Source organism: Physeter macrocephalus, chromosome 21 (assembly GCF_002837175.3).
Source record: "Physeter macrocephalus isolate SW-GA chromosome 21, ASM283717v5, whole genome shotgun sequence".
NCBI lineage: Eukaryota > Metazoa > Chordata > Mammalia > Artiodactyla > Physeteridae > Physeter > Physeter macrocephalus.
The window spans coordinates 47,775,749-47,801,554 of NC_041234.1; the positions used below are offsets into that span (position 1 = coordinate 47,775,749).

At 39.9% G+C, this 25,806-nt stretch overlaps 1 protein-coding gene across 7 annotated transcripts in view; it reads left to right on the plus strand.

Annotated features, from left to right (window-relative positions):
• The first annotated feature begins 392 nt into the window (after window positions 1-392).
• The window catches only part of IGBP1 (immunoglobulin binding protein 1), a 39,028-nt gene continuing 13,614 nt past the window's right edge, over window positions 393-25,806 (plus strand). For 2 of the 7 annotated variants that reach the window (XM_055081961.1, XM_055081963.1), the window contains exons 1-6: window positions 393-675; window positions 1,062-1,355; window positions 9,481-9,676; window positions 11,244-11,323; window positions 12,034-12,146; window positions 19,953-20,092. In XM_055081961.1, the coding sequence (XP_054937936.1) occupies window positions 485-675; window positions 1,062-1,355; window positions 9,481-9,676; window positions 11,244-11,323; window positions 12,034-12,146; window positions 19,953-20,092 (1,014 nt within the window). In that variant the 5' untranslated portion in view covers window positions 393-484. Of the gene's footprint in view, window positions 676-1,061; window positions 1,356-9,480; window positions 9,677-11,243; window positions 11,324-12,033; window positions 12,147-19,952; window positions 20,093-21,411; window positions 21,430-21,451; window positions 23,278-25,806 lie in introns of those variants that run through there. The other 5 variants (XM_055081965.1, XM_055081966.1, XM_055081962.1 and 2 more) reach the window with 5 other exon arrangements.

A 25,806-nucleotide genomic window follows, 5' to 3' on the forward strand; every position in this document is an offset into this window, starting at 1 on the left:
GACGGAAGCCGTAGGGCGGCGCTACTTGCACGACTCTGGCCGCCCTGGCCCTTCAGGCCAGCGAGAGCCTTGCGAGGTAAGGCGCACGCCTGGCCGACTCCGGGGAAGCGCCCGCGCCTACCCTCTCGCGCCCGCCCTAGCTCCGAATTCAGCCTCGCACACCCGCGCTTCAGAGCCTAAGGCACTGCCCAGACCCGGATCGGCGACGAGTAGCCACGCGAAAAGCAGCACCTGGGGTTTGCTTGTTTGCGCGTTGTGTGTCTGTAACAGATGCCTACTACTGGTAATAGGCAGCCTGGTAAAATGAGTCTATGGAAACAGTTGCTAGGTTTAGCTAACATCCGCTTCTGGCAGTTGTCCGACGCTTAGGTAACAATGGAGCCACTGGAACAATGCTGCGCCCCTTCCGGTTTCGCTGCTGGCAGCCCAGTCCATCTGTCCCAGGGCCGGAAGTGAGGTCTTACGTGTTCTTCCCTGCCCCAAGATGGCAACAGCCGAAGACGAGTTACTGCTGCCGCGGCTCCCCGAGCTGTTTGAAACCAGCAAGCAGCTTCTGGACGAAGTGGAAGTCGCGACTGAACCCACCGGCTCCCGGATCATCCAAGATAAGGTGTTCAAGGGACTGGACCTCCTGAAGAAGGCTGCCGAAATGTTATTGGAGCTCGACTTGTTCAGGTACGGGGAGAGGGTAGTATGACTGAGAACGTAGGTAATAATAGTTACCAAGGGCGGAACCATTGATCCTGGGTGCAGCAGACCTTTAAAACCCGGAGCCTTTCTTTCCTACCTCCCACTGCAACCTTGTGTACATTGTTTACATTCTCCACCTCTCTTCCGAGATACTTAATATCACAAGACTCTGCTCCCTAGTGTTGGCTGTTTGCATAGGCATTGGGTGTGAGCGCTCAGCCGCTGTCTGTGAAGAAAACTGGCAGCTGTTCCCGGTGCCTCTCCCTTTGTCCCACCCCCACCCCCACCCCAGCCCTTCCCTCCCCCAGGAAGCCAGGGCCACAGTTTGAATGCCCAGCCAGACTTCACAGCCTCCCCTTTGCTCTTTCCAGCCGAAATGAAGATCTGGAAGAGATTGCTTCCACCGATCTGAAGTACCTGATGGTGCCAGCATTTCAAGGAGCATTCACCATGAAACAGGTCAACCCCAGCAAGCGTCTAGATCATTTGCAGTGGGCTCGAGAACACTTTTTAAACTACTTAACTCAGTGCCAATACTATCATGTGGCAGAGTTTGAGCTGCCCAAAACCAAGACCAACTCTGCTGAAAATAACACTGCTGATTCCTCCATGGCCTATCCTAGCCTCGGTGCTATGGCATCTCAGAGACAGGCTAAAATAGAGAGGTGGGTCATTTGAAGACTGCCCAATGGCAGTGCTGTTGGGGGTGGAGGGGTGCATGTTTTTTTTCGGGGTGGGGGGTGGGAAAAAATGGTGTGTGTCACTCTTTGGGTTCTTATTTAGCATAGGCCCTGGTGAGAGCAAACTCCTGAGTTTTTCAAGAAGCCTCTGCCTTGGTTGAAATGATCGTACCTAACTGTCAGACCCCTAGCACCTTATGGTTGCCAACAACAGCAATGTAGTTTAGCAGAGTGTCTCCCAGTCTCTCCCACATCACAGCACAGCAATACTCACATGGTACAGTGAGGTAAGTATCTCTGAAGGGCACAAATATCTTGTAGCTATAGTCCATTTATGGTCAATTGATTGAGAAGCTCTGTTCTAACAATACTGGATCAGGTGTGTAACATCCTGAACTAATCTTAGTACTGGCATAGCTTCATTATGTGACCTTGAACACCTTGCTTACTCCCTTAGTTTAGTTTTTTAAAAAGAGTGCTCACAGTGTTTAGGAGCTGTGCTAGGCACCGGGGATTCAAACTGAGTATGGGCGTTTGTATGGATATGGGTAGTCTCTGCCTTGGAGGAGCATACAGTGTGGTAAGGAAAAGAGGCATAGAAACAGTATAAATTATAAAATGATGTGATAGGGAAATGCACAAGATATCGGGAGAGCAGACAGGAGGGGCACCTAACCAAAGAGGGAGCAGGAGAGAGGAGAAGGCTCCCTGGACGAGGTGACTCCTGTGATGAGTTGTTTAAGCATGCATAGGAATATCATCTAGAGGAAGAGGAAAGGAGGGCTTTAGCCAGCAGAGATAATAGCATTAGTAAAGCTACAGGGACATTAAAGACCCCAGTGCAGGGGTGGGGAACAACTGTAAGCAATTAGGTGATGCTAGAACACAAAGTGGGTGGTGAAGAAGGGGAAAGAATGATGCTGAAGAATGTTGTAAGGTTCAGACCAAGGAGAGCTTGGGGTGTGAGGAAGGTGAAAGAACGACCTTGTTCCTGAGAACTTGGGAAGGGAGTTTGAATCCCAGCTCCAAAATTTAATCATTCTGATTTTGGGTAGGTTGCTTAATCCCTCAGTGCCTTAATTTCCCCAGATGTCAAATTGGATAATAATAGGTCCTATAAAGTAGAGGAGAAATGCATAAAAAGCTCTTACCACATTGTCTGATACAGTAAGCACTCAAAGTCAGCTATTGTCGTATCTTTGTAGCTGAGTACAGGTCGTGGAATGAGAGACCTGGGTTTGAGACCCAGCTTTACTTATAAGCCATTGGACTTTGGGTAACTTATGTAACCTGTCTGAGCCTCAGGTTTCCTCATATGTGAAGTCTAAGTAACAGTGGTACCTATCTCATAGGGTTAAGAGGCATTAATAAAATAAACCACATAAAACAGCTAGCACAGTATCTGTTACATAGTAAATATTCTATAAATGTTACCTATTATTAGGCCATGCTAAAGAGCTTGAGATTTGTTTCGTGACTAGGGATCCACTGGAGGTTTTTTTTTTTTTTTCCTTAAAGAGTAGCAAGGTCATATTTGCATTTTAACTAGCATATTCTGGCAGTAGTTAGGAAGCATTCTGAGGGAGATTAGATCCAGTTAGGTCACAGAGGTGATGAGACTTTACTACTGCAATGGCAGAAGGGATGGAGGGGATATATTTATTTATAGGGTTGAATCTGCAGAAAACGATCAATTGGTTGTGACAGGTAGGGTAGAATGAAGCAGCAAGGAAGATGTCCATGTTTCTGATGTAGGTGGGTGGCTGTGGAACTCATTGAGATGGGGGAATAGAAGAGGAAGAACAGATAGGGGAGAGTATGAATTGTATATTGAGACATGTTGCATTTAAGGTGCCTAGGAGACATCCAAGTCAAGGTATCTGTAGCATGAAGCTCAGAGGAGAGGCCTGGTCTCGAGAGCTGAAAATTGATTGATTCATTTAACATATTTATTGAGCCTTTACTGTGTGCAAAGTAATGGAGACCCAGACAAAGTCCGTGCCCTCATGGAGCTCTTGTTTTGGTGGAGGAGACAGACAGTAAGCTAGTAAATAAAAATGTGATTTTAGGTGGTAAGGGCTTTAAAGAATAATAAAGTATGGTTAAGAGCTAGTGAGTGACAGAGAATGATTTTTGAGGAAATGGGATAGACTGATATGAAGTGGAATTCAGTATCATGTCCTTTGTAAGAAGGTAGGGGCAGCCCGTTGGCATATAACAGGTAGTTTAAACAGTGAATTTGGTATCCAAATAATCGTAATATATAAAAAAAAAAGACTGTAAATGCACTAGAGAGATACAAATGGTGTTGTGGACAAAGACCAGGGAGTGATCACATCTGGTTGGAGGGTTAAGGAAAAGGTTTCCGAATGTAGTAGCATTTGAGGTGAGACTAGAAGGATGGTTAAAAATGCAAATTACAGGTTAGCCTGACTGTAAAAGTAATATTACTCATTGTAGGAAGTTGGAAAACAGAACATTTTTTAAATTAAAAATAAGTCTTCAACCTAGCACTCAGAGATGAGCTTTGTTAACTATCTTTGTTAACTATATTTCCTTCCAGATACATAGTTATTTTAGTTAATAAATTTGGAAGAATACCATAAATATAGTTTTTTTATCCTTTTTTTAAACCTAACATCCTGTTTTGATTTCCCCATGTCTTTTGAAGCCATGGTATTTAATGGTTAAATAGTATTCCAGCTTACAGTCATATCATAATTATTTAAACTAATCTTTTATTGTCAAATGCTTAGCCTGTTTATGGGTTGATTTTTTATTTGCTCTTCTAAGTAATGTTATGAGGAAACATAACTGCATCTGTCACTGTTCCTGTAGGACAGATTTCTAGAAGGACCAGTGCCTAAATCAAAAGGTTTGAATATTTTGACTCTTGATGGTAATTATATTGCTTTCCACAATAACAAAGTTTCAAAGTATGTCCCACTGCAACAGTATTGAATGGCAACACTTAGAAAATCCAGATGAGCAAGCAGGAAAGATACCTCATTGTTTTGATTTGCATTTCTTTGGTTAGAAAGCTTGATCTTTGAACTTTTTTTTTAATGCCTGACAGACGAGATACCAACACTATCTTTTCGCTAATGGCTCCCATATTTATATCACTAACCCAGACCTCTCCTGGCTTTGAACACCATACGTGGATGTTTCACAGACATCTCAAACTTAACATGCCCTAAATTGAACTGCTGGCTTTTTAATCCCCAAATGTGCCCCCCACACTCATGTCTTTACCATCTCAATAAACAGACCACCACTCACCCGGGTTTTAAGCCAGAAACCTAGGAGTTAGCTTCAGTTCCTCCCTTCTGAATTGCCACATCCAGTCCATCAACAAGGCCTGCCAGTTCTAGCTACAAAATGTACCTTATGTCCTTCTGTTTCTCTCTTTCTCCACTATCATACCTTCATCTAGGCCACCAGCATCTCTCACCTGAAATATCCAAGCCATTAACTATAAAGACCTGGATGATCTGGCATCTGCCTCACTCCAGTCTCGTCATATATCATACTCCCCTTGTTCACTAGACTGCTGCCATAATAGCCTTCTTTCAGTTCCGAACAGATCCAGTTCTTTCCTTCTACAGATTCTTTGTACATGTTGTTCTCTTTGCATGGAATGCTCTTCATTTATCTGTCTTTCTGGGCTTTGTCTTTCTGCCCTACTAGAATGTATACTCCATGAGAGCAGTAGCCATTTCTCTCTTGTTCTCTGTGGTATGTCTAGCACAGGGCTTGGTATATAGAAGGTGCTCAAAAAATATTTATTCTTGACAAGCAGGGGGGAACAACATGAGCAAAAGCCCAAGGCAGGGTAGTTGGAGGTATGTACAGGAAATGGAGAATAGTCTGATTTGGCAGAATCTAAGAGTAGTATGGTTGGAGGACTGTAAGGAAGTGATGTGTGTGGAACATTGAAAAGGAAGAGAGGGGCAGAAAGACAAGTTAATGTGTTATAATAGTACTTCAACTGAGAAGAAGTGATAAAAATGAAGTTACAACTATCAGAAATATTACTTTTGCAAGAAGCATTTATATGATTAGAAAACAAATTGTTCAAATCCTTATTTAATTTCTGTAAGTCCTCCATCCCCCATCTCATGACTTTACACAGTGAGGCCATCCTACATAAAACACCTAAATGGTATGTCCTCTCTCTCCCTCAAAACCTGTTTCTTCATGTATCTTCTCTACTCTAATTCCCATCTTTGAGGCGTAAGTGTAAGTCTTGATTAACTGTACCTACATTCTTTCGACAGAAATGGAGAAGTAGAAGCTGGGTAAGTAATGAGTCTAGTTTTAGATTTACTGAATTTAGGTCCTAAAGTGACAACTGGACAGCCATGTCCATAGACAGATGGAAATGCGTAACTAAAACTTATCAGACTGTTTTGCTGCTAGTGCTAAAAATTCAGGAGTGTCGCTGGGTGTGGATAGTTTGCCAAGAAAAAACATGTAGAGAGAAAAAAAAGCCAAGGATAAAACCTTGGGGCAAATTAAGGGAGAAGGAAGAGGAAAGAAAGAGCAGAGGTAAGAGACTCAAAAAGGTACAGGTAAAAGTACTTATAGAAAGAAGCCTGGGGAAGAGGGAGGACAAATGTCATGTCCTCTTTGAAGCTTCTCTCTACCTGTCTCCCCTCCCAGATACTGTAGCACTTAGTTTATGTTACTTATCAGGCCATAACAATCTGTTATTTTCTAGACTTGGAACTTCTAAAGGTCAGAAACCTTGACTAATTATATCCTTAGTATCCTAATTATATCATTATATCCTTGGTACCCAACCAGTAATTGGATCATAGTAGGTACTTGAGGTATCTTTGGGAAGGACAGATAGAGTGGTCATCAGAAAGATGGAAACAATATGGTATAGCAGAAGAAGCCTGGGCTTTGGAGTCAGACCTGGGGTGACCAGTCCAATTTCTGCCACCTAGTAGATGGGGCATCATCTAGCCCCCCTTAACCTCAATTTTTCCCATCAGATAACAATATATTGCTGCTTACAAAGCACTTTCATGAGTATTGTTCATTTGATCCTCTTAACATCTCCATGAAGCAGATATTATCCCATTTGAGAAATAAGGAAATGGGCTCTGAGTACTGACTTGTCCAAAGTTGCATGGCTGGTAAGTGGCCAGGCTTTAAACTCAGGTCTTCAAATTCCCAGTTCTAGTGCTGTTTAGAAAAGAGAGAAGAGTGGTCATTTGAAAAGGCAGAACATGGATTGAGGGAAGGTGTTTCTAGGATAGGGGAAAGGCACCAGTAGGGTGAAAAATTGTAACTGCTAATGACAGGGAGGATGATTGATTGAGTGAGGCTTGGAAGAATATGGGTGGGGACAGGATTGATAGCCAAAGTGGAATGGTAAAGACAACATTAGCTCCTTAAAGGCAAGAGGAGAGGAGGAAAGGTGAAGCTATAGAGATTTTAAGGTAAAAAGGGAAATTGAATGTCTACATTGGCTGGCCATCTGGTGAGCATGATGTTGGCATGGAATCCACAAAAGATGAGCAAAAAGATAGCTGAACAAGAGTGACCGTTCCGCTGAAGTTTGATCATATGAATTTGTAGTTGACTCATTTGACACAAATTTGTAATTGGTTACCTCTCTTCAGCAGCTTGGGAACAGAAAAGGGGAATGAATGATGAAAGTTGCCCAGAGTCAGAAGGGTGACAGGCTCTGGGGAATTCTAGGGTGATAGGGAGTGTTTGCATGCAATGGCTCACCATAGGAAATCTAGAACAGTGACAAAGGTCTAGGACAGTGGTTTACAATCTGTTCCTTCGAGCCGTAAGATTCCACCAACAGTGCCTGGGTAGGGGGCATGTTGGGAGCCCTCCTCTGATTTAACCAAGGCGGATTTTATCTTTTATTACTTTCTGGAGTTCCAAATAAGCTCTCATAAGAAGAAAGGGTTCTTCTGCTAAGACAGAAAGGTTTAAAAAACACTGGCCTCAAAGAACAGGAGTTCAGGAACTTAGAAGTCCCAAAGATGACTAGGAGCAAAGTCATAGAAGCAAAGGAAATAGAGAAGAAGGAAAGACCAGAGAGTGTGACTAGACTGCATGCATGCAGAGGATGGGAAAGGGAGCACAGGAACCTTATTCAAAGGCCCAGTAGACTAACCAAGAATTTACCCTGGATTACATACATTCTAAGGCCCTGATATGTGTGTGTGTGTGTGTGTGTGTGTGTGTGTGTGTGTGTGTGTGTGTGTGTGTGTATTTTTTTCCTGACTTAGGTACATCCAGGAAAGAGGGTGGGGGTAGGAGTGGCACCAGAGTTAAATGTTCTCAAGTGATATCTGTAATAGCATTCATGAACTAGGAATTGACCTGTGTAGTGTTTTACTCAGAAGACCACCTATGATGGTACTGTGACAGTTATTTGTAACATTACATAAAGTGCCCACTTGTTGATTAAAAGGAGCAGAAGAGCCTAAAAGTTTTTATAATAAAGAATGTTTCCAGAGCAGAGGTTCTATTCTTGACTTTTTGTGGGTCATGGACCTCCTTAACCTCTCCCCAGTAAAAAAAGAAAAAAAAGAATAAGAAGAAGAAGCATACACATAGAATTCTATACAAAATTTGGGGGAGTTCAAGAACACCCCTCCCTCCAAACTCTGTCCGTGGACCTCAGGTTAAGAACTTCAGATTTGGGTGAACACCCACAGAGGAGCGTCTGATTCTGGAGGTCTAGAGTGGAGTTCCAGACATAGATATTTCAAGATACTTCTCTTGGAAGTTGTGGAGTTTTCCCTTGACTCCTCTCTTTGCCTCAAGACCTTACATCCAATAAATCAACAAATACTGTTATATTTTAATTATGTCCACATCTCACCACCTCCCTATTTCAAGTCGCTGTCTCTCGCCTGGATTGTGGCAATATCCTCTTAATTGATTTTCCTGCTCCACCCTTGCCTCCCCCCGCCCAGTCTACACACAACAGAGTAGTCCATTAAAAAAAAGTTCATTTCATGTATTCTATTTTAAAGCTTCCAGTGGCTTTCTCTTCTCAAAATATCATGACATTTGCTATTTCGTGTATTCTTGGCCTACAGGGTTCTACAAATTATGGCCCTGGCTATCTCTCTGACCTCACTTCCTATTATTCTTCACACCATGCCAGCCACACTGACCTCCTTGCTATTTCTCAAACATGTCAGGCCAGCACTCTCCTACCCCAGGACCTTCATATTTGCTTTTCCCCCTTAGAACACTGTTTCAGATACTGGCATGACTTCCATCCTTATTTCCTTGAAGTCTTTGCTCAAATGTCATTTCTTCAAAGAAGTCTCTCCTGATCACCCCTACTTTCGCACCATCACTCTATCCACTTTACCTTGCTTTTTTTGCTTCTTCAGAGCACTTCACCACCACCTGACTCATCTATTTCTTTTTGTCTGCTCACACTAGAATGAAAGCTTCAGGAGAGCAAGGACTTTCTTGTATGCACTGTTGTGTCTCAAGCACTGAGAACAGTACCTGTCACACAATAGGTACTCAGTAAATAGTTGTCCAATGAGTGATAGATGACATACTAGAACGCATCTTGGAAAAAGGCAGGCAGGGTGGATATGAGTCTTCAAATTATACTAGGATGAGTTGGAGGAGCTGGAAATGTTTTTCCCAGAAGAAAAGAAGAGATGACCATTTTTTAGGCTGTTTCACAAGGAATTCCTGCATCAATGGCAGGTAAATGACCCCTAAGATTCTATGACTATTTGAAGCTGTAATTCCCAAATGGACATTGTATATACTAAGCACCTAACCTAGTAAAGGTTGATGTCATAAAATTACTAAGGCACTCCCATCTCAAAATATGATGGGAAGAGTTGCTCAGATCAGGTTACTTCGATATTTTTCTGGTTTCAGAATGTATTTCTCAGCTTCTGCTGATCCCTTCCTTGCCTTGTAGTCTTGAGAGAACTGCCTTGGTGGCAAATTCTGAGGTGTAGAATCTGTATTTTTGCCTAAATGGAAATCGGGGTACCTGGTCATTTGTAAAGGTAACATTGTATTTTGGCCTTCTTTTGAAGGAACACATCTTTATTTTTAAGTTCATGGCTAATGTGTTTCTGTGGAACAGATACAAACAGAAGAAGGAGGTGGAGCATAGGTTGTCTGCACTGAAATCTGCTGTGGAAAGTGGTCAAGCAGATGATGAGTGTGTTCGTGAATATTACCTCCTTCACCTTCGAAGGTGGATTGGTATCAGCTTAGAAGAGATTGAGAGCATTGACCAGGAGATAAAGATCTTGAGAGGAAAAGACTCTTCAAAAGAGGTAAGCCTGGTCACTGCCTATATCACTAAAAAAGCTACTGTCAGAGACTTGAATCTTCTACAGGAGAGTAATCGAATTAAAATCTTTTAAGTCTCCATAAAATCATTGTTCTTATTAAGATTAGTGGAGGAAGGCTGAAGGTTCACTAGGATAGCTTTCTTTCTAGTTTATAGTATTGTTCCCCAGTGCTTTCTAACCTGTAACACACTTACAGTCTTTTGTAATTTTGTGACATGCCAGGAGGGAGGGAGGCTTCTCTGAAGTGAAAATTGGTTTGGGCTGTGAGCAATCATGACTGCTGAAGGAAGGCATAGGGAGGTGGGCCTTGAAAACCTGTGCTTGACTGTCATAAACAGGAAGAGGGATAGGATGGGAATGAAGAAGAGTGTAACTGGAGAAGAGAGAGCAAGAGTAAAAAGAAGATAAAGCAAAATACATGGAATGTGTTTAGGTTGGGGGAGAAACCAGGATTTAACCTTACACAATGATACACTCTCACACCTTCGGTCACCCAAGTATGAAACACAGCAAGGACATCTCTGCACAAAATGTCAGGCATATTGGTAAAGAAAACTTGGTGTAACCCCACTTTGGCTGTCTCTGAAGATCATAACTGTGTTTTGGAGCTGCTACTTCAAAATATTAGGCTCTGCTGCCACTTATTTTTTGGTTCAGAATATAACATGAATTGAGTTGAATTTATCAGTTAGTCGCAGGCATTTAAGTCCTCAGAGAAACCTCTTGCTAATTCGGTTTGCACTAATTAGCCCAGGAGCTTTTGCCTCAGGGTAACATCAACCTAGTTTCTCGTGTGAAAGGATCAAAGAATGAACAATTAGTATTCTAAAGCCTTAAGGCCCCTTGGGCATATCTAGATGAGTTGTTTTCAAGCATCATGAGGCTGGACTCTTCTGGATCCTCCCATCTCAGTTTTTTGTTTTTATGCTCTCTCATTTGGTACTGGGATTGGCTCTGGAAGTGATGGAGTTTAGAACCAAGTGAACATCTTTTCTTTGACCATAGTTTGTTTTGGTGTGCCCCTGGACAGCCAAGTTCCTTGAAACATTTCTGTGCACCTATATATGAAAGATACTAACCCATTCTTCCCCCCTTGCATTTAGGAACATCCACTTCTAAAACACCCTAGGGAGCTCATGACAATTAATAGCAAAATTACATTGGACAGGGTTTTAGCAGAAGGGTCTTCATAATTCAACTTTAGCACTGAAGGCCAGGCTAAGGAAAGGGGCCTCAAATTGAGCTCAAGGGTTTTAGATGGAACATGGAAGAAGGCTTTGGAATCTTCCTCTTTGGAGGGGAGTATTTTAAAGTCAAGTAATTTTTCACTTGTGCAGAAATGATTCCTGGGAGAGCTTTCTCTTCCTCCCTTTCCAGCAAGATACTTGGGCCACCTCAGGAGAGCTAACCAACCTCCACCATTAGTATTCTGCAGATATATCTTAGAGACTGATAAACAGGGCTTTTCAAGCACCGAAAGACATAAGAGCCTGCATAGTGGGGTGGGCAGAATGACAAGTACACTTCTGATAATTAATTTCCTTTTTAGGCATCAACTTCTCACTCATCTCGTCAGGACAGGCCTCCAATGAAACCGTTTGTTCTCACTCGGAACATGGCCAAAGCCAAGTAGGTAGTATTAAAAAGTGGGTTGCCTTTGCAAGCCCCCTGCTTTTATGGTTCATTTACAGTGCATGAGTAACAGAAGGTAATGGCTTCACCTGGGGAGGTTGTTCTTTCATCAGAGTTATCTCCTCTGATACTTTCTCTGTCTGTCTTCATCAGACATTTCCCTCACAAACTCAAGCTTAAAAATAGGCTGGAAAGAAAACCAACAAAAATTAATTAATTAACTAATTAAAAACAAAGAAGAAAAGAATCTAAGGGAGAATTGTAGACCTTAAAATTGTTTCCCACTGTTTCCTTCAGCTACAGTTCTCGAAAGGACATGTTTGCCTATCTAGGTTTTAATTCTGAATTTGGGGATGCTTTTCCATAGGGCGGCAGAAGAGTCTTCTTCCTCTGTGTATCTTTTATACCCTCCAAGTATAAATACTCCTTCCATCGTATCATCATTCCTTTGTGGGGCATTAGCCTCCAGGATTGCTTACTGGGAGATGATTCTGGGCTATTTATCTTCTCATGAAAGCTCTTGCCTTTAATTCTCCTTCCTGGATGCCTCTTTTTACATATCCTAACAGGAGTTTGCACAAATCCTCAGAAGATAGCTGGGTAAGGGAGCAAGGATGAAACAGACACAGGCTTTATCACTAAAGAGAAGAGGCTTTTTAATAGAGCTATTTATGTTTACTTTTCTAAATGCAGTGTGATTCTTGCAGAGTATTTGGAGCTGGTTATCCAAGTCTGGCATCTATGACAGTGAATGACTGGTATGAACAGCATCGGAAATTTGGAGCATTACCTGATCAGGGTATAGCCAAGAAAACATCAGGTATGGAGGGGTGGGAGGAGAGTAGTTATACTACTACACTACTGGTCCCTAACTCTTGAGCAATTAAATTCAGACCAAGTATTGTTGCCCTTTACAAGCAAAATAAATCTGGACAAAGATTCTGAGTAATAGAAAGATTCTAGTCAGTATTTTATTTCATTGATTATTAAAATAAATAGCACATGATTTTGGGAGGATGGGGGCAATGGAACAGCATAGTTTTTTTTTTTTTTTTTTTTTTTTTTTTTTTTTTTTTTTTTTTTGCGGTACACGGGCCGCGCAGGCTCAGCTGCCATGGCCCACGGGCCCAGCCGCTCCGCAGCATGTGGGATCTTCCCGGACCGGGGCACGAACCCGTGTCCCCTGCATCAGCAGGCGGACTCTCAACCACTGCACCACCAGGGAAGCCCAGCATAGTTTTTTAATTTCTCCAAATATCATGGCATAAAAACAGACTGAGCAGCTAGATAGCAAAGCCAAAAATCCATAAATAGCAGTTCTGCTTCTGGTAACAGCAGAGTAGGTTGTATCAGGCCAACCCCTCCTATAGATAACAATTACAGACTGAACAGAATATAACAAAACAGCTATCTGAAGGCCCTGAGAGTGACCAAAATCAGACATAGACTGTAGGGCAGTCAACACTTATATAAGAAGGGAACGGTACTTGGAACTTCTTGAGGGCAAGGAGTTTGGCTTACTGTGCTCTTGGTGCTCAGTTTGGTAATTAGATCATGGTAGGTACTTGGAGGTGTCTTTGGGAGGGAAAGGTGGAGCTGGTAGTCATTAGAAAGATGGAAGCAATATGGCATAGCAGAAAAAGCATGGACAGATCTGGAGTAACCAATTACTCCTACCACTTAGATAGGACATCATCTAGCCCCTCTGAGCCTATTTTCCTTATCTCATGTATTATCTCACTTAATACTCTTAACAACCCCATGAAGCAAACATTCTTACTCCCATTTTAGAATGAGGAAATGGTGTCTGAGAACTAACCCAAAGTAAACATAGCTAGAAAGTGGCCAGGCTAGGATGTTAATACAGGCCCTAAAATTCCCACTTCCAATGCTGTTTCTACTGTAGCAAAGAGAAGAGTGGTCATTTGAAAAGGTTTCCTGTTTTTTTATAGCTTTTCACCCATGGGCAGGCTACACTTGCTGTAATGTGGAGGTAGGTAAAACTTGGATAGAAACCAGTCTTATCGGATGAGGAAGGAGAGAACTGAGTTCAGGGTGACTGTAGCAACTGAAAACTGAGAAGATATCCCAGGAGAGAACCACAGAGGAGGAGCCCTAATTGTATAAAGCCTGCCCAAATCTCTGGCAGACTACTAAGCTATACAGGATCGACTCCAAGCACCCTCGATAGAGCTAAAATAACTGAATGGATAATCCAGCTACTGCCCAAAGCAGAGGAAACAGAATTTGGAATTTTCATTCTAGACAAATGAAAACTAACTAAAATGAAAAATCAGTACTTTTTAGAGGAACAAAACAGAATTCATAATCTCTACAACATAACCATTCACAAAGTCTGGGATTCAGTCCTCAACTACTATATGTATGGGGAAAAAAAAGAAAGAAATGTGACTTATACTCAAGAGGAAAAGCAATCAATGAAGACCAACCCCAAGATGACTTAGGTGTTGAAATTAGCAGATAAGGACCTTAAAGCAGCTTATTTCTATGCTCAAGGGCATAGGGGAAAATATACTTGTAATGAATGAAAAGGTAAGAAATCTCAGAGAAGTAGAAACTATGGACAAAAAATTCTGGAACTGAAAAATACAATATCTGAAGTTTAAAAATCAAACCAGACTCATAGATACAGACAAAAAAACGGGTGGTTGCCACAGGAGAGGGAAGTTGGAGAGGGGAAATAGGTGAAGGGGATTAAGAGCTATAAACCTCTAGTTATAAAATAAATAAAGCCACGGGGGTGTAATATACAGCATAAGAAATGTGGTCAGTAATATTGTGATAACTATGTGTAGGGACAGATGGTTACCAGATTTATGGTGGTGATCATTTCATAATGTATACAAATGTCAAACCACTGTAATGCACCTGAAACTAACATAATATTGTACGTCAACTATATTTCAATTTTTTTAAATTGGATGAGATTAATAGCAGATTGGCAATGACAGGAGAAAGGATTGGTTAGTTTGAAATATGCCAATCTGGAAAAAAAAAAGATTGGTTAAAAATGAAGAGCCTCAATGACCTGTGGAACAATGTAAAAAGGTCTACCGTATGTACAATTGGAATACCAGTAGGAGAGAAGAAAGAGAGAGAAGGGGCCATTAAAAAAAATTGAAGAAATGATGGCTGAAATAGTCCCCAAATCTGTGAAACACAAATTTAGAAATATCAGTAAGCCCTAACTAAGCAGGTTTTAAATACAGTGAAAACCAAGCATAGGGACATCATAGTCAAACTGCCGAAAACAAAAGAAAAAGAGAATCTTGAGAGCAGCCAGAGATAAAGTACATATTACACACAGAAGAACAGTGATATGAATTGTTGTCACCTTCCCATTTGAAACAGTGGGTCCCAGAGATAGTGCAGTAATGCCTCAATTAAACACTCCAATTTTATTTATTTATTTATTTATTTATTTATTTATTTATTTATTTATTTATTTATTTATTTATTTATTTATTTATTTATTTATTTATTTATTTATTTATTTATTTATTTATTTATTTATTTATTTATTTATTTATTTATTTATTTATTTATTTATTTATTTATTTATTTATTTATTTATTTTATTTTTCGTTGTGTTGGGTCTTCGTTGCTGCATGCGGGCTTTCTCTAGTTGCGTTGAGCGAGGGCTACTCTTTGTTGCGGTGCTTGGGCTTCTCGTTGCGGTGGCTTCTCTTGTTGCGGAGCACAGGCTCTAGGCGCTTGGGCTTCAGTAGTCGTGGCACGCGGGCTTCGTAGTTGTGGCACAGGGGCTTAGTTGCTCTGCGGCACATTAGATCTTCCTGGACCAGGGCTCAAACCCGTGTCCCCTGCATTGGCAGGCAGATTCTTAACCACTGTGCCACCAGGGAAGTCCCTAAACACCCCAATTTAAAAATGAGTAAAAGACCTTAGACACCTCACCAAAGATTATACAGAGGGGAAATAAGCATATGAAAAGATGCCCAACATCATATGTCATTAGGGAATTGCAAATTAAAACAACAGTGATCCCACTACACCCCTATAAGAATGGCCAAAATCCAAAATACTGACAACACCAAATGCTGGCATGGATAATGAAGCAACAGGAACTGTCATTCATTGTTGGTGGGGATGTAAAATGGTACAGACACTTTGGAAGACAGTTTGTCAGAACTAAACATTCTCTTACCATACTATCAAGCAGTCATGCTCCTTGGTATTTACCCAAATGAGTTGAAGTTAGGTCCACACAAAAATTGCACACAAATGTTTATAGCAGCTTTATTCATAATTGCCAACATTTGGAAGCAACCAAGATGCCCTCAGTAGGCAAATGGATAAACTGTGGTACATACAGACAATGGAATAATATTCATTGCTAAAAACAAATGAGCTATCAAGACATAAAAAGACATGGAGGAACCTTAAATGCATATTACTAAGTGAAAGAAGCTAATCTGAAAAGGCTACATACTGTATGATTCCAGCTACATGACATTCTGGAAAAGGCAAAACTATGGAGAGAGTAAAAGGGTCAGTGGTTGCCAGGCATTAGAGGAAAAGGAGGGATGAATAGGCAAAACACAGAGGATTTTTGGAGCAGGTAGACTATTCAGTATGATGCTGTAATGGTGAATATATGTCATTATACATTTGCCCAAATCCATAGAATGTACAACACCAAGAGTGAAACCTAATGTAAACTGTGGACTTTGCATGATAATGATGCATCAGTGTAGGTTCATTGATTATAACAAATGTACCACTGTGGCTTGATGTTGATAGTTGGGGGAGGCTGTGTCTCTGTGGGGCAGGGGGTATATAGGAACGCTGTGTACTTTTCATTCAGTTTTACTGTATACCTAAAACTGCTCTAAAACTAATATCTATTTTTTAAAAATAATGCAAAGAGAGAAAGCTATAAAGTCAATGGAGAAATTAAAAGAGAGGAAGGCAAGAAAGAATGGAGAAACAAAAAACAGATGAGATGAACAGAAAACCAATAGCAGAATGGTAAATCCCAATCCAGCCATGTCAGTAATTATGTTAAATATAAATGGAGTAAACCTTCAAATTAGAAATCAGAGATTGATTACCAGACTCAACTGCATGCTGTCTACAAGAGGTGCATTCTGTTTGTTTTTTAATTGAAGTATAGTTGATTTACAGTATTAGTTTCAGGTGTACAGCAAAATGATTCAGTATTTTTGTAAATTATGCTCCATTATAAGTTATTACAAGATAATGAGTATCATTCCCTGTGCTATACAATATATCCTTGTTGATTATCTATATTATACATAGTAGTTTGTATCTGTCAATCCCATACCCCTAATTTCTCCCTCCCCACTTTCCTCTGCCCCCTTTGGTAGCCACAAGTTTGTTTTCCATATCTGTGAGTCTGTTTCTGTTTTTCATATCCGTTCATTTGTATTACTTTTTAGATTCCACATATAAGTGATATCATCCAGTATTGTCTTTCTCTGTCTGACTTATTTCACTAAGCATAATACCCTCTAGGTCCATCCATGTTGCTGCAAATTGCAGAATTTCATTCTTTTTTATGGCTGCGTAATAGTCCATTCTCTGTGTGTATGTATGTATACATATATACATATATATATACCACATCGTCTTTATCCATTCATCTGTTGATGGGCACTTGGGTTGCTTCCATCGCTTGGCTATTGTAAATAGTGCTGCTATAAACATTGGGGTGCATGTATCTTTTCGAATTAGTGTTTTCATTTTTTCTAGATATATACCTAGGAGTGGAATTGCTGGATCATATGGTAGTTCTATTTTTAGTTTTTTGAGGAACCTCCGTACTGTTTTCCATAGTGGCTGCACCAATTTACATTCTTACCAACAGTGTACGAGGGTTTCCTTTTCTTCACATCCTCTCCAACGTTTGTTATTTGTAGACTTTTTGATAATAGCCATTCTGACAGGTGTGAGGTAATACCTAATTGTGGTTTTGATTTGCGTTTTTCTAATAATTAGTGATGTTGAGCATCTTTTCTTGTGCCTGTTAGCCATCTCTATGTCTTTGGAAAACTGTCTCTTCAGGTCTTCTGCCCATTTATTGGGTTGTTTGTTTTTTTTGATGATGAATTGTATGAGCTGTTCATAATATTTTGGCTAGTAATCCCTTATGGGTCACATCAGTTGTAAATATCTGCTCCCACTGTGTAGGTTGTCTTTTCATTTTGTCAATATTTTCCCTTGCTGTGTAAAAGCTTTTAAGTTTAATTATGTCCCATTTGTTTAGTTTTGCTTTTACTTCTTTTGCCTTAGGAGACAGAGCCAAAAAAAATATTGCTATGATTATGTCAGAGTGTTCTGCCTATATTCTCTTCTAGGAGTTTTATGGTTTCAGGTCTTACATTTAGGTCTCCTAATCCATTTTGAGTTCATTTTTGTATATGGTGTGAGAGAATGTTCTAATCTCATTGTTTTACATGTAGCTGTCCAATTTTCCCAGCACCACTTGTTGAAGAGACTGTCTTTTCTTCATTGTATATTCTTGCCTCTTTTGTCATAGATTAATTGACTGTAGCCTATTTCTGGGCTCTCTATTCTGTTCCGTTAATCTGTGTGTCTGTTTTCATGCCAGTACCATGCTGTTTTGATTACTGTAGCTTTGTAGTATAGTCTGAAGTCTGGGAGAATTATACCTCTGGCTTTGTTCTTTTTCCTCAAGATTGCTTTGGCAATTCAGGATCTTTTGTGGTTCCATATGAATTTTAGGGTTATTTGTTCTAGTCCTGTGAAAAATATCATGTGTATTTTGATAGGGATTGCATTAAATCTGTAGATTGCTTTGGACAACATGGCCATTTTAATAACATTAATTCTTCTAATCCAAGAGCACAGGATATCATTCCATTTCTTTGTATCATCTTTAGTTTCCTTCATAAATGTTTTATAGTTTTCAGAGTATAGGTCTTTCACCTTCTTAGTTAAGTTTATTCCTAGGTATTTTATTCTTTTTGATGCAATTTTAAGTAGGATTTTTTTTAACTTTCTCTTTCTGATATTTTATTGTTAGTGTATAGAAATGCAACAGATTTCTGTATATTGATCTTGTATCCTACAACCTTGCTGAATTCATTTATTAGTTCTAATCGTTTTTGGGTGGAGACTTTAGGGTTTTCTAGATACAGTACCACGTCATCTGCAAATAATGACAGTTTTACCTCTTCCCTTCCGATTTGGATGCCTTTTATTTCTTTCTTGTCTGATTGCTGTGACTAGGACTTCTAATACTGTGTTGAATAGAAGTGGCGAGAATGGGCATCCTTGTCTTGTTCCAGAATTTAGCAGGAAGGCTTTCAGCTTTTCACCATTAAGTATGACATTGGCTGTGGGTTTGTCCTAAATGGCCTTTATTATGTTGAGTTATGTTCCCTTGATACCCACTTTCAGAGTTTTTATTATTAATGGATGTTGAATTTTGTCACATTGGTATTTCTGCATCTATTGAAACAATCATGTGATTTTTATCCTTCCTTTTGATAATGTGGTGTATCACACTGATTAATTTGCATGTATTGAATTACCCTTGTGACCCTAGAATAAATTCAGCTTGATCGTGGTATATGATCCTTTTTATATATTTTTAGATTTGGTTTGCTAATATTTTGTTGAGGATTTTTGCATTTATATTCATCAAATATACTGGCCTGTAATTTCCTTTTTTTGTAGTGCCACACTGTGGCATGGAGTGAGCAGGGCCAGAACATTCAGCTTGGGCTGGGGTACACACGCAGCAAAGCAGCTGTGGGAAACCCAGCAGCTCTGCTGCCATCAGAAGTCTGGGCTGCTTCTGGGGTGCCTCTTGAGTAAATTCCAGCAATGCTCACCACTGCTGCCCCACCTGGGCTCCACCCCAGGGCTGGGTCACCTCTCCATCTCAAGGTCGAGTCTCTTCCCAGGTCCTGGCCACCCTAGATCCAGTGCCATGCTTGTGGCATGAAGTGAGCAGGGCTAGAATATTCTTTCAGCTCTGGCTGGAGAACACAGCATGGCTGTTGCATGAAACCAGTAGCCTAGAACAGCAGGCTACTGGTTTCTCTACCCTACCTGGGGGCAGTCTACCAACACAGTACTCATGAGTGGAGCCCAGGCTTCTCTGTGGACTTCTGTGTATCTTTCTTACAGCCTTGGTTGTACAGGAGTCTTTCTGCCAATTTCCAGTTAGTTTTTGGTGAGAATTATTCCACACGTTGATATATTTTTGATGTGTTTGTGGGGAGAGGTGAACTCCACATCTTCTTACACCACCCTCTTGATCTCCTATCAAGAGATGCATTTAAATATAAAAGTACAGATTGGTGGAACGTAAAATGATTTTTTAAATATACCATGCTAACAGTAAACATAAGAAAGCTGCAGTAGCTATATAATGTCAGATAAAGTAGACTTCAAGACAAAAGGTGTTACTGGACTTTCAAAAGGACATTTAGTGCTGATAAAAGGGGCAATTTATCTGGAAGACATAGCAATCATAAACATGTTTGTGACGAATAACAACCTTCAAATTACATGAAGAAAAAATTGACAGAATTAAATGGAGAAATAGACAAATCTACAGCCATAGTTAGAGATTTTCATACTTCTCTTTCAGGAACTGAAAGAATTTCTGGACAGAAAATCAGTAAGGACATAAAAGATCTGGAGAAAACTCGCAGCCACCTTAACCTGTTTGACATTTATAGAAAACTATTTCCAATAGCTGCAAAATACACCTTTTTTCAAATGCACATGGTACGTTCACTAACTTAGAGCATATTCTGGGCCACCAAATAAGTGTCCATAAACTTTCTTTTTTTAAATTAATTTATTTTAAAAATTAATTAGTTAATTAATTTGGCCGCATTGGGTCTTAGTTGTGGCACGTGGGATCTTCGTCGTGGCACGTGAGATCTTTCGTTGCGGCGTGTGGGCTCTTCATTGCAGCGTGCGGGCTTCTCTCTAGTCGTGGCACATGGGCTCTAGAGCACGCAGGCTCAGGAGTTGTGGCGCACAGGCTTAGTTGCCCCGTGGCAGGTGGGTTCTTATTTCCCCAACCAGGGATTGAACTCTTGTCGCCTGCATTGGAAGGCGGATTCTTAACCACTGGACCACCAGGGAAGTCCCTCCATAAACTTTCAAAGATTGAAATTGCACTATGTTCTCTGACCACAATCTAATTCAGTTAGCAATCAATGACATATAGGAAGTCCCTAAATATTTTAAAATTAAACAACATACTTATAAATAACCCATCAGTCAAAGAAGAAATCACAAAGAAAATTAAGAAGTATTCTTAACTGAATGATAATGAAATACATTAAAACTTGTGCGATACAACTAAAGCAGTGCTGAGAGGGAAAGGTATAACTTTCAGTAGTTATATTAGAAAAAAGAAAGGTAAAATCAGTTACTAAGGTACTAACTTAAGAAGTTGGAGAAAACAAGAACAAAATAAGCTTAAAGTATATGGAAGAAAGGAAACAGTAAAGATGGAGAACCTCGGGGGGGTTAGTGGTCGTAGTGTTGCACAAAAGTCAAACATATGTATACCCTCATGACCTGGCAGTTTCACTCCCAGGTATATACCTAAGGGGAATGAGACCATATTTCCTCAAAAGGCTTGTACAAGAATGCTCATAGCAGCATTATTTGTAATACCCCAAACTGAACACTACTTAAATGCCCATACATAGTAGAATGGATAAATAAATTTTGGCATATTCACACAGTGAAATACTATTTAGCAATAAGGTTAAACAGACTATAGTTCTTTACTTATAAGTAACAAATATAGCTAAATTTTACAAACATAATTTGAGTAAAAAAAGTCAGACACAAAAGAGCATAAAGTTCAGACATGGCTGAAACTTGTATATGCTGGTTAAAAGCCAGTATGGTGCTCACCCTTAGTGGGAGATCATGAATGGAACTGGACCTGAGGGGGACTTCTGAAGAGTTAATAATGTTTTATATCTTAATCTGGGTACCGATTACATGGATGTGTTCAGATGTGAAAATTGATTGAGCTATACTGTGTTTGTGTATTTTTCTGCATGTATGTTACATTTCAGTAAAAAGACAAAAGAAAAAATTCATGGAAAATATTTACAGCAAAACTAAGTGACAGTGTATCTCCATGAAACTCAAAATAAAAACAGGTAAGGGAAAATCATTCATAGCCACAAGATCAACAAGGAATGGACATCTGTGTAGGAGAAAGCAGAAGGAGTTGACAGACCATGTGAAAGACCTGACAAACAGGAGAATTCCAAAACAGCAAACAGGTATTCACTAAAAAGCGTGGCATTCTGACAAGTGTGAGGTGGTATCTCATTGCATTTGAGGTGGTTTTGATTTACATTTCCCTTATGATTTGTGATGTTGAGTACCTTTTCATGTGCCTGTTGGCCATCTCTGTGTCTTCTTTGGAAAAAAGGTCTATTCAGGTCTTCTGCCCATTTCTTATTCAGATTGTTTGTACTGAGTTGTATGAGTTCTTTATATATTTTGGATATTAACCCCTTAACAGACATATTATTTGCAAATATCTTCTCCCATTCAGTTAAGTTGCCTTTTTGTTTTGCTGATGGTTCCCTTTGCTGTGCAAAAGTTTTTTAGCTTCATATGGTTCCATTTGTTTATTTTTGGTTTTGTTGCCATTGCCTGAGGAGACAGATCAAAAAAAATATTGCTAAGGCCAGTTTCAAAGAGCATACTGCCTGTGTTTTCTTCTAGATGTTTTATGGTTTCAGGTCTTACATTTAAGTCTTTAATTCATTTTGTGTTTATTTTTGCAAATGATGTGAGAAAATGGTCTAGTTTCATTCTTTTACTTGTAGCTATCCAATTTTCCCAACACCACTAAGCTATAAAAAAGAATGAAATCTTGCAATCTGTGACAACATGGATGGACCTGGAGGGTATTATGCTAAGTGAATAAGTCAGACAGAGAAAGATAAGACAAATGAGTCCTAAAAAATCCAGAAACAGACTCATAGATACAGAGAACAAACTAGTGGTTGAGAGGATGGGTGAAATAAGTGAAGGGGATTAAGAGATACAAATTACCAGTTATAAAATAAATAAGTCACAGGGATGTAATGCACAACACAGGGAATATAGTCAATAATATTATAATAACTTTGTATGGCACATAATTGATACAAATATAGAATCACTATGTTGTACATCTGAAACAAATATTATATTGTAAGTCAACTATACTTCAATTAAACATTTTTAATGAAAAAAATAAGTGTGGCAGTTCAGTTTAAGAACATTAGTTGAAATGGGAGGGGTTTTGCCCTCCAATAAAAACTGAATGAATACAAAGAACCTGTGGTCAGAAGGTCTGAAAGGGATGGAGCAGGCTAACCCTTAATGAACTCTTGAAAATGAGCCACCAGATCTCCCTACTCATACACGGTCCCACACTGAGGAGAAATTGCTGAGAATAGAATTCAAATTGAGCTGAACAGGGACAATAAAGAATAAGGAAAGAAAAGGTCTAGATAAGAATGGGAGAGAGGACCAGAACCAAGAACTCTAATCAAGCAAGTCATCGTATTCCTTTAACATACATAAAAACAGCAGAAAGGGAGCCTCTGTGAAGTTAGAAAAGCCACCCTGAACCATACTTCTTTCTAAAAGTTCAGGAAAGCTTAGTACACATAAGAATGAGCAACAGATTGTGATGATGGTTGCACAGTTGTGAATATACTAAAAACCACTGAATTGTACATTTTAAATGGGTGAATTTTATGGTATGTGAAAAATATCTCAATAAAGCTGTGAGAAAAATGAATGGAAAATTAATCAAGGTCAGATCCCACACAAAATTATTATAAGGAGAAAAAGGAGAGAATCAAAAGCATTCCATGTTGCTTATCTATTTTATGTATAGTAGTTTGTATCTGTTAATCCCATACTCCTAATCCCTCCCTCCCTCCCTCCCTCCCTCTCTGCTTTGGTAACCATAAATTTGTTTTCTATATCTGTGAGTCAGTTTCTGTTTTGTATATAGATTCATTTGTATTATTTTTTAGATTCCACATGTAAGTGATATAAAGGATATAATCTGAAAAAATATATATATATATAAAACAATCACTTTGCTGTACACCTGAAACTAACACAGTATTGTAAATCAACTATACTTCAATTTAAAAAAAAAAGAGGAAAAGGGGGGAAAAAGCATTCCAGAAAGGCACACTCAAAAAACAACAAATTTAAAATATACTGTTTAAAAATGAGTTGGAAGACATTAAGAAAATTAAGTAAGACATGGAAGAACAATACAAAGCAGGATTAGAAAAACTCAGAAATGTAGTGACAACTTGGGGGAAGTAAGAGGAAAGAATCACTTCAGAAATGAAGGCTAGGGCTTCCCTGGTGGCGCAGTGGTTGAGAATCTGCCTGCCGATGCAGGGGACACGGGTTTGTGCCCCGGTCTGGGAAGGTCCCACATGCCGCGGAGCGGCTGGGCCCACGAGCCATGGCCGCTGAGCCTGTGCGTCCAGAGCCTGCGCTCTGCAACGGGAGAGGCCACAACAGTGAGAGGCCCGCATACCAAAGAAAAAAAAAAAGAAATGAAGGCTGAGGGGCTTCCCTGGTGGTAAGTGGTTAAGAATCCGCCTTCCAATGCAGGGGATGTGAGTTCGATCCCTGGTCGGGGGACTGAGATCCCACATGCCATGGGGCAACTAAGCCCATGCACTCTAGAGCCCACGAGCCACAACTAGAGAGCCCACGTGCTGCAACAAAGAGCCTGTGTGCCACAACTAAGATCCAATGCAGCCAAGTAAATTTTTTAAAAAAGGAAGGCTGGGACTTCCCTGGCGGTCCAGTGGTTAAGACTCCATGCTTTCACTGCAGGGAGCACAGGTTCGATCCCTGGTTGGGGAATTAAGATCCCACATGCCATGTGGTGTGGTCAAAAAATAAAAATTAAAAAAATACAGAAGAACGCTAAGGCAGAACACTCTTTGACATAAATCATAGCAATAATTTTATAGATCTGTCTCAGACAAAGGAAACAAAAGCAAAAATAAACAAATGGGGCCTAATTAAACTTAAAAAACATTTACACAGCAAAGGAAACCAACAACAAAATGAAAAGACAACCTACAGAATGGAAGAAAATATTTTGCAAATGATATGCCCAATAAGGGGTTAATATCCAAAATATATAGATAGCTCATATAACTCAATATTAAAAAAAAACTTGGGCTTCCCTGGTGGCGCAGTGGTTGAGAGTCTGCCTGCCGATGCAGGGGACACAGGTTCGTGCCCCGGTGCGGGAGGATCCCACGTGCTGCGGAGCGGCTGGGTCCGTGAGCCATGGCCGCTGAGCCTGTGCGTCTGGAGCCTGTACTCCGCAACGGGAGAGGCCACAGCAGTGAGAGGCCCACGTACCACAAAAAAAAAAAAAAAAAAAAAAAAAACTTAAAAATGGGCAGATGACCTGAGTAGACATCTTTCCAAAGAAGATATATAGGTGTCCAACAGGAGCATGAAAAGAGGCTCAACATTGCTAATCATCAGAGAAATGCAAATCAAAACCATAATGAGATATCACCTCACACCTGTCAGAATGGCTATCATCAAGAAGTCTACAAATAACAAATGTTGGCGAGGATGTATAGAAATGGGAACCCTAGTACACTGTTGGTGGGAATATAAATTGGTATAGCTACTATGGAAGGCAGTGTGGCAGTTTGTCAAAAAATTAAAATAGAACTACCATATGATCCAGCAATTCTACCCCTGGGTATTTATCCAAAGAAAATGGAAACACTAATTCAAAAAGATACATGCACCCCAATGTTCATAGCATCATTGTTTACATTAGCCAGTATATGGAAGCAACCAAAGGTGTCCATCAGTAGATGAACAGATATAGAAGATGTGGTGTATATATATATATATATATATATATATATATATATATATATACACAGTGGAGTATTAGCCCTAAAAAGAGTGAAACTCTGCCATTTTCAGCAACATGAATGGCCTCTAGAGGGTATTAATGCTTAGTGAAATAAGCCAGAGAAAGACAAATACTTATGATATCATTTATATGTGGAATCTAAAAAATAATCTAATAAAACATATAACACAACAGAACCAGACTCACAGATATAGAGAACAAACTAGTGGAAAGAAAAGCGAGGGAAGGGCAAGATGGTAGGGGATTAAGAGGTACCAGCTACTATGTATAAGATGAATAAGCTACAAAGATACATTGTACAGCACAGGGAATATAGCCAATTTTATTTTTAACATCTTTATTGGAGTATAATTGCTTTACAATGGTGTGTTTGTTTCTGCCCCATCCTGCCCCTAGGTTCTTCATGACTTTTTTTTTTAAGATTCCATATATATGTTAGCATATGGTATTTGTTTTTCTCTTTCTGACTTACTTCACTCTGTATGACACACTCTAGTTCCATCCACCTCTCTAC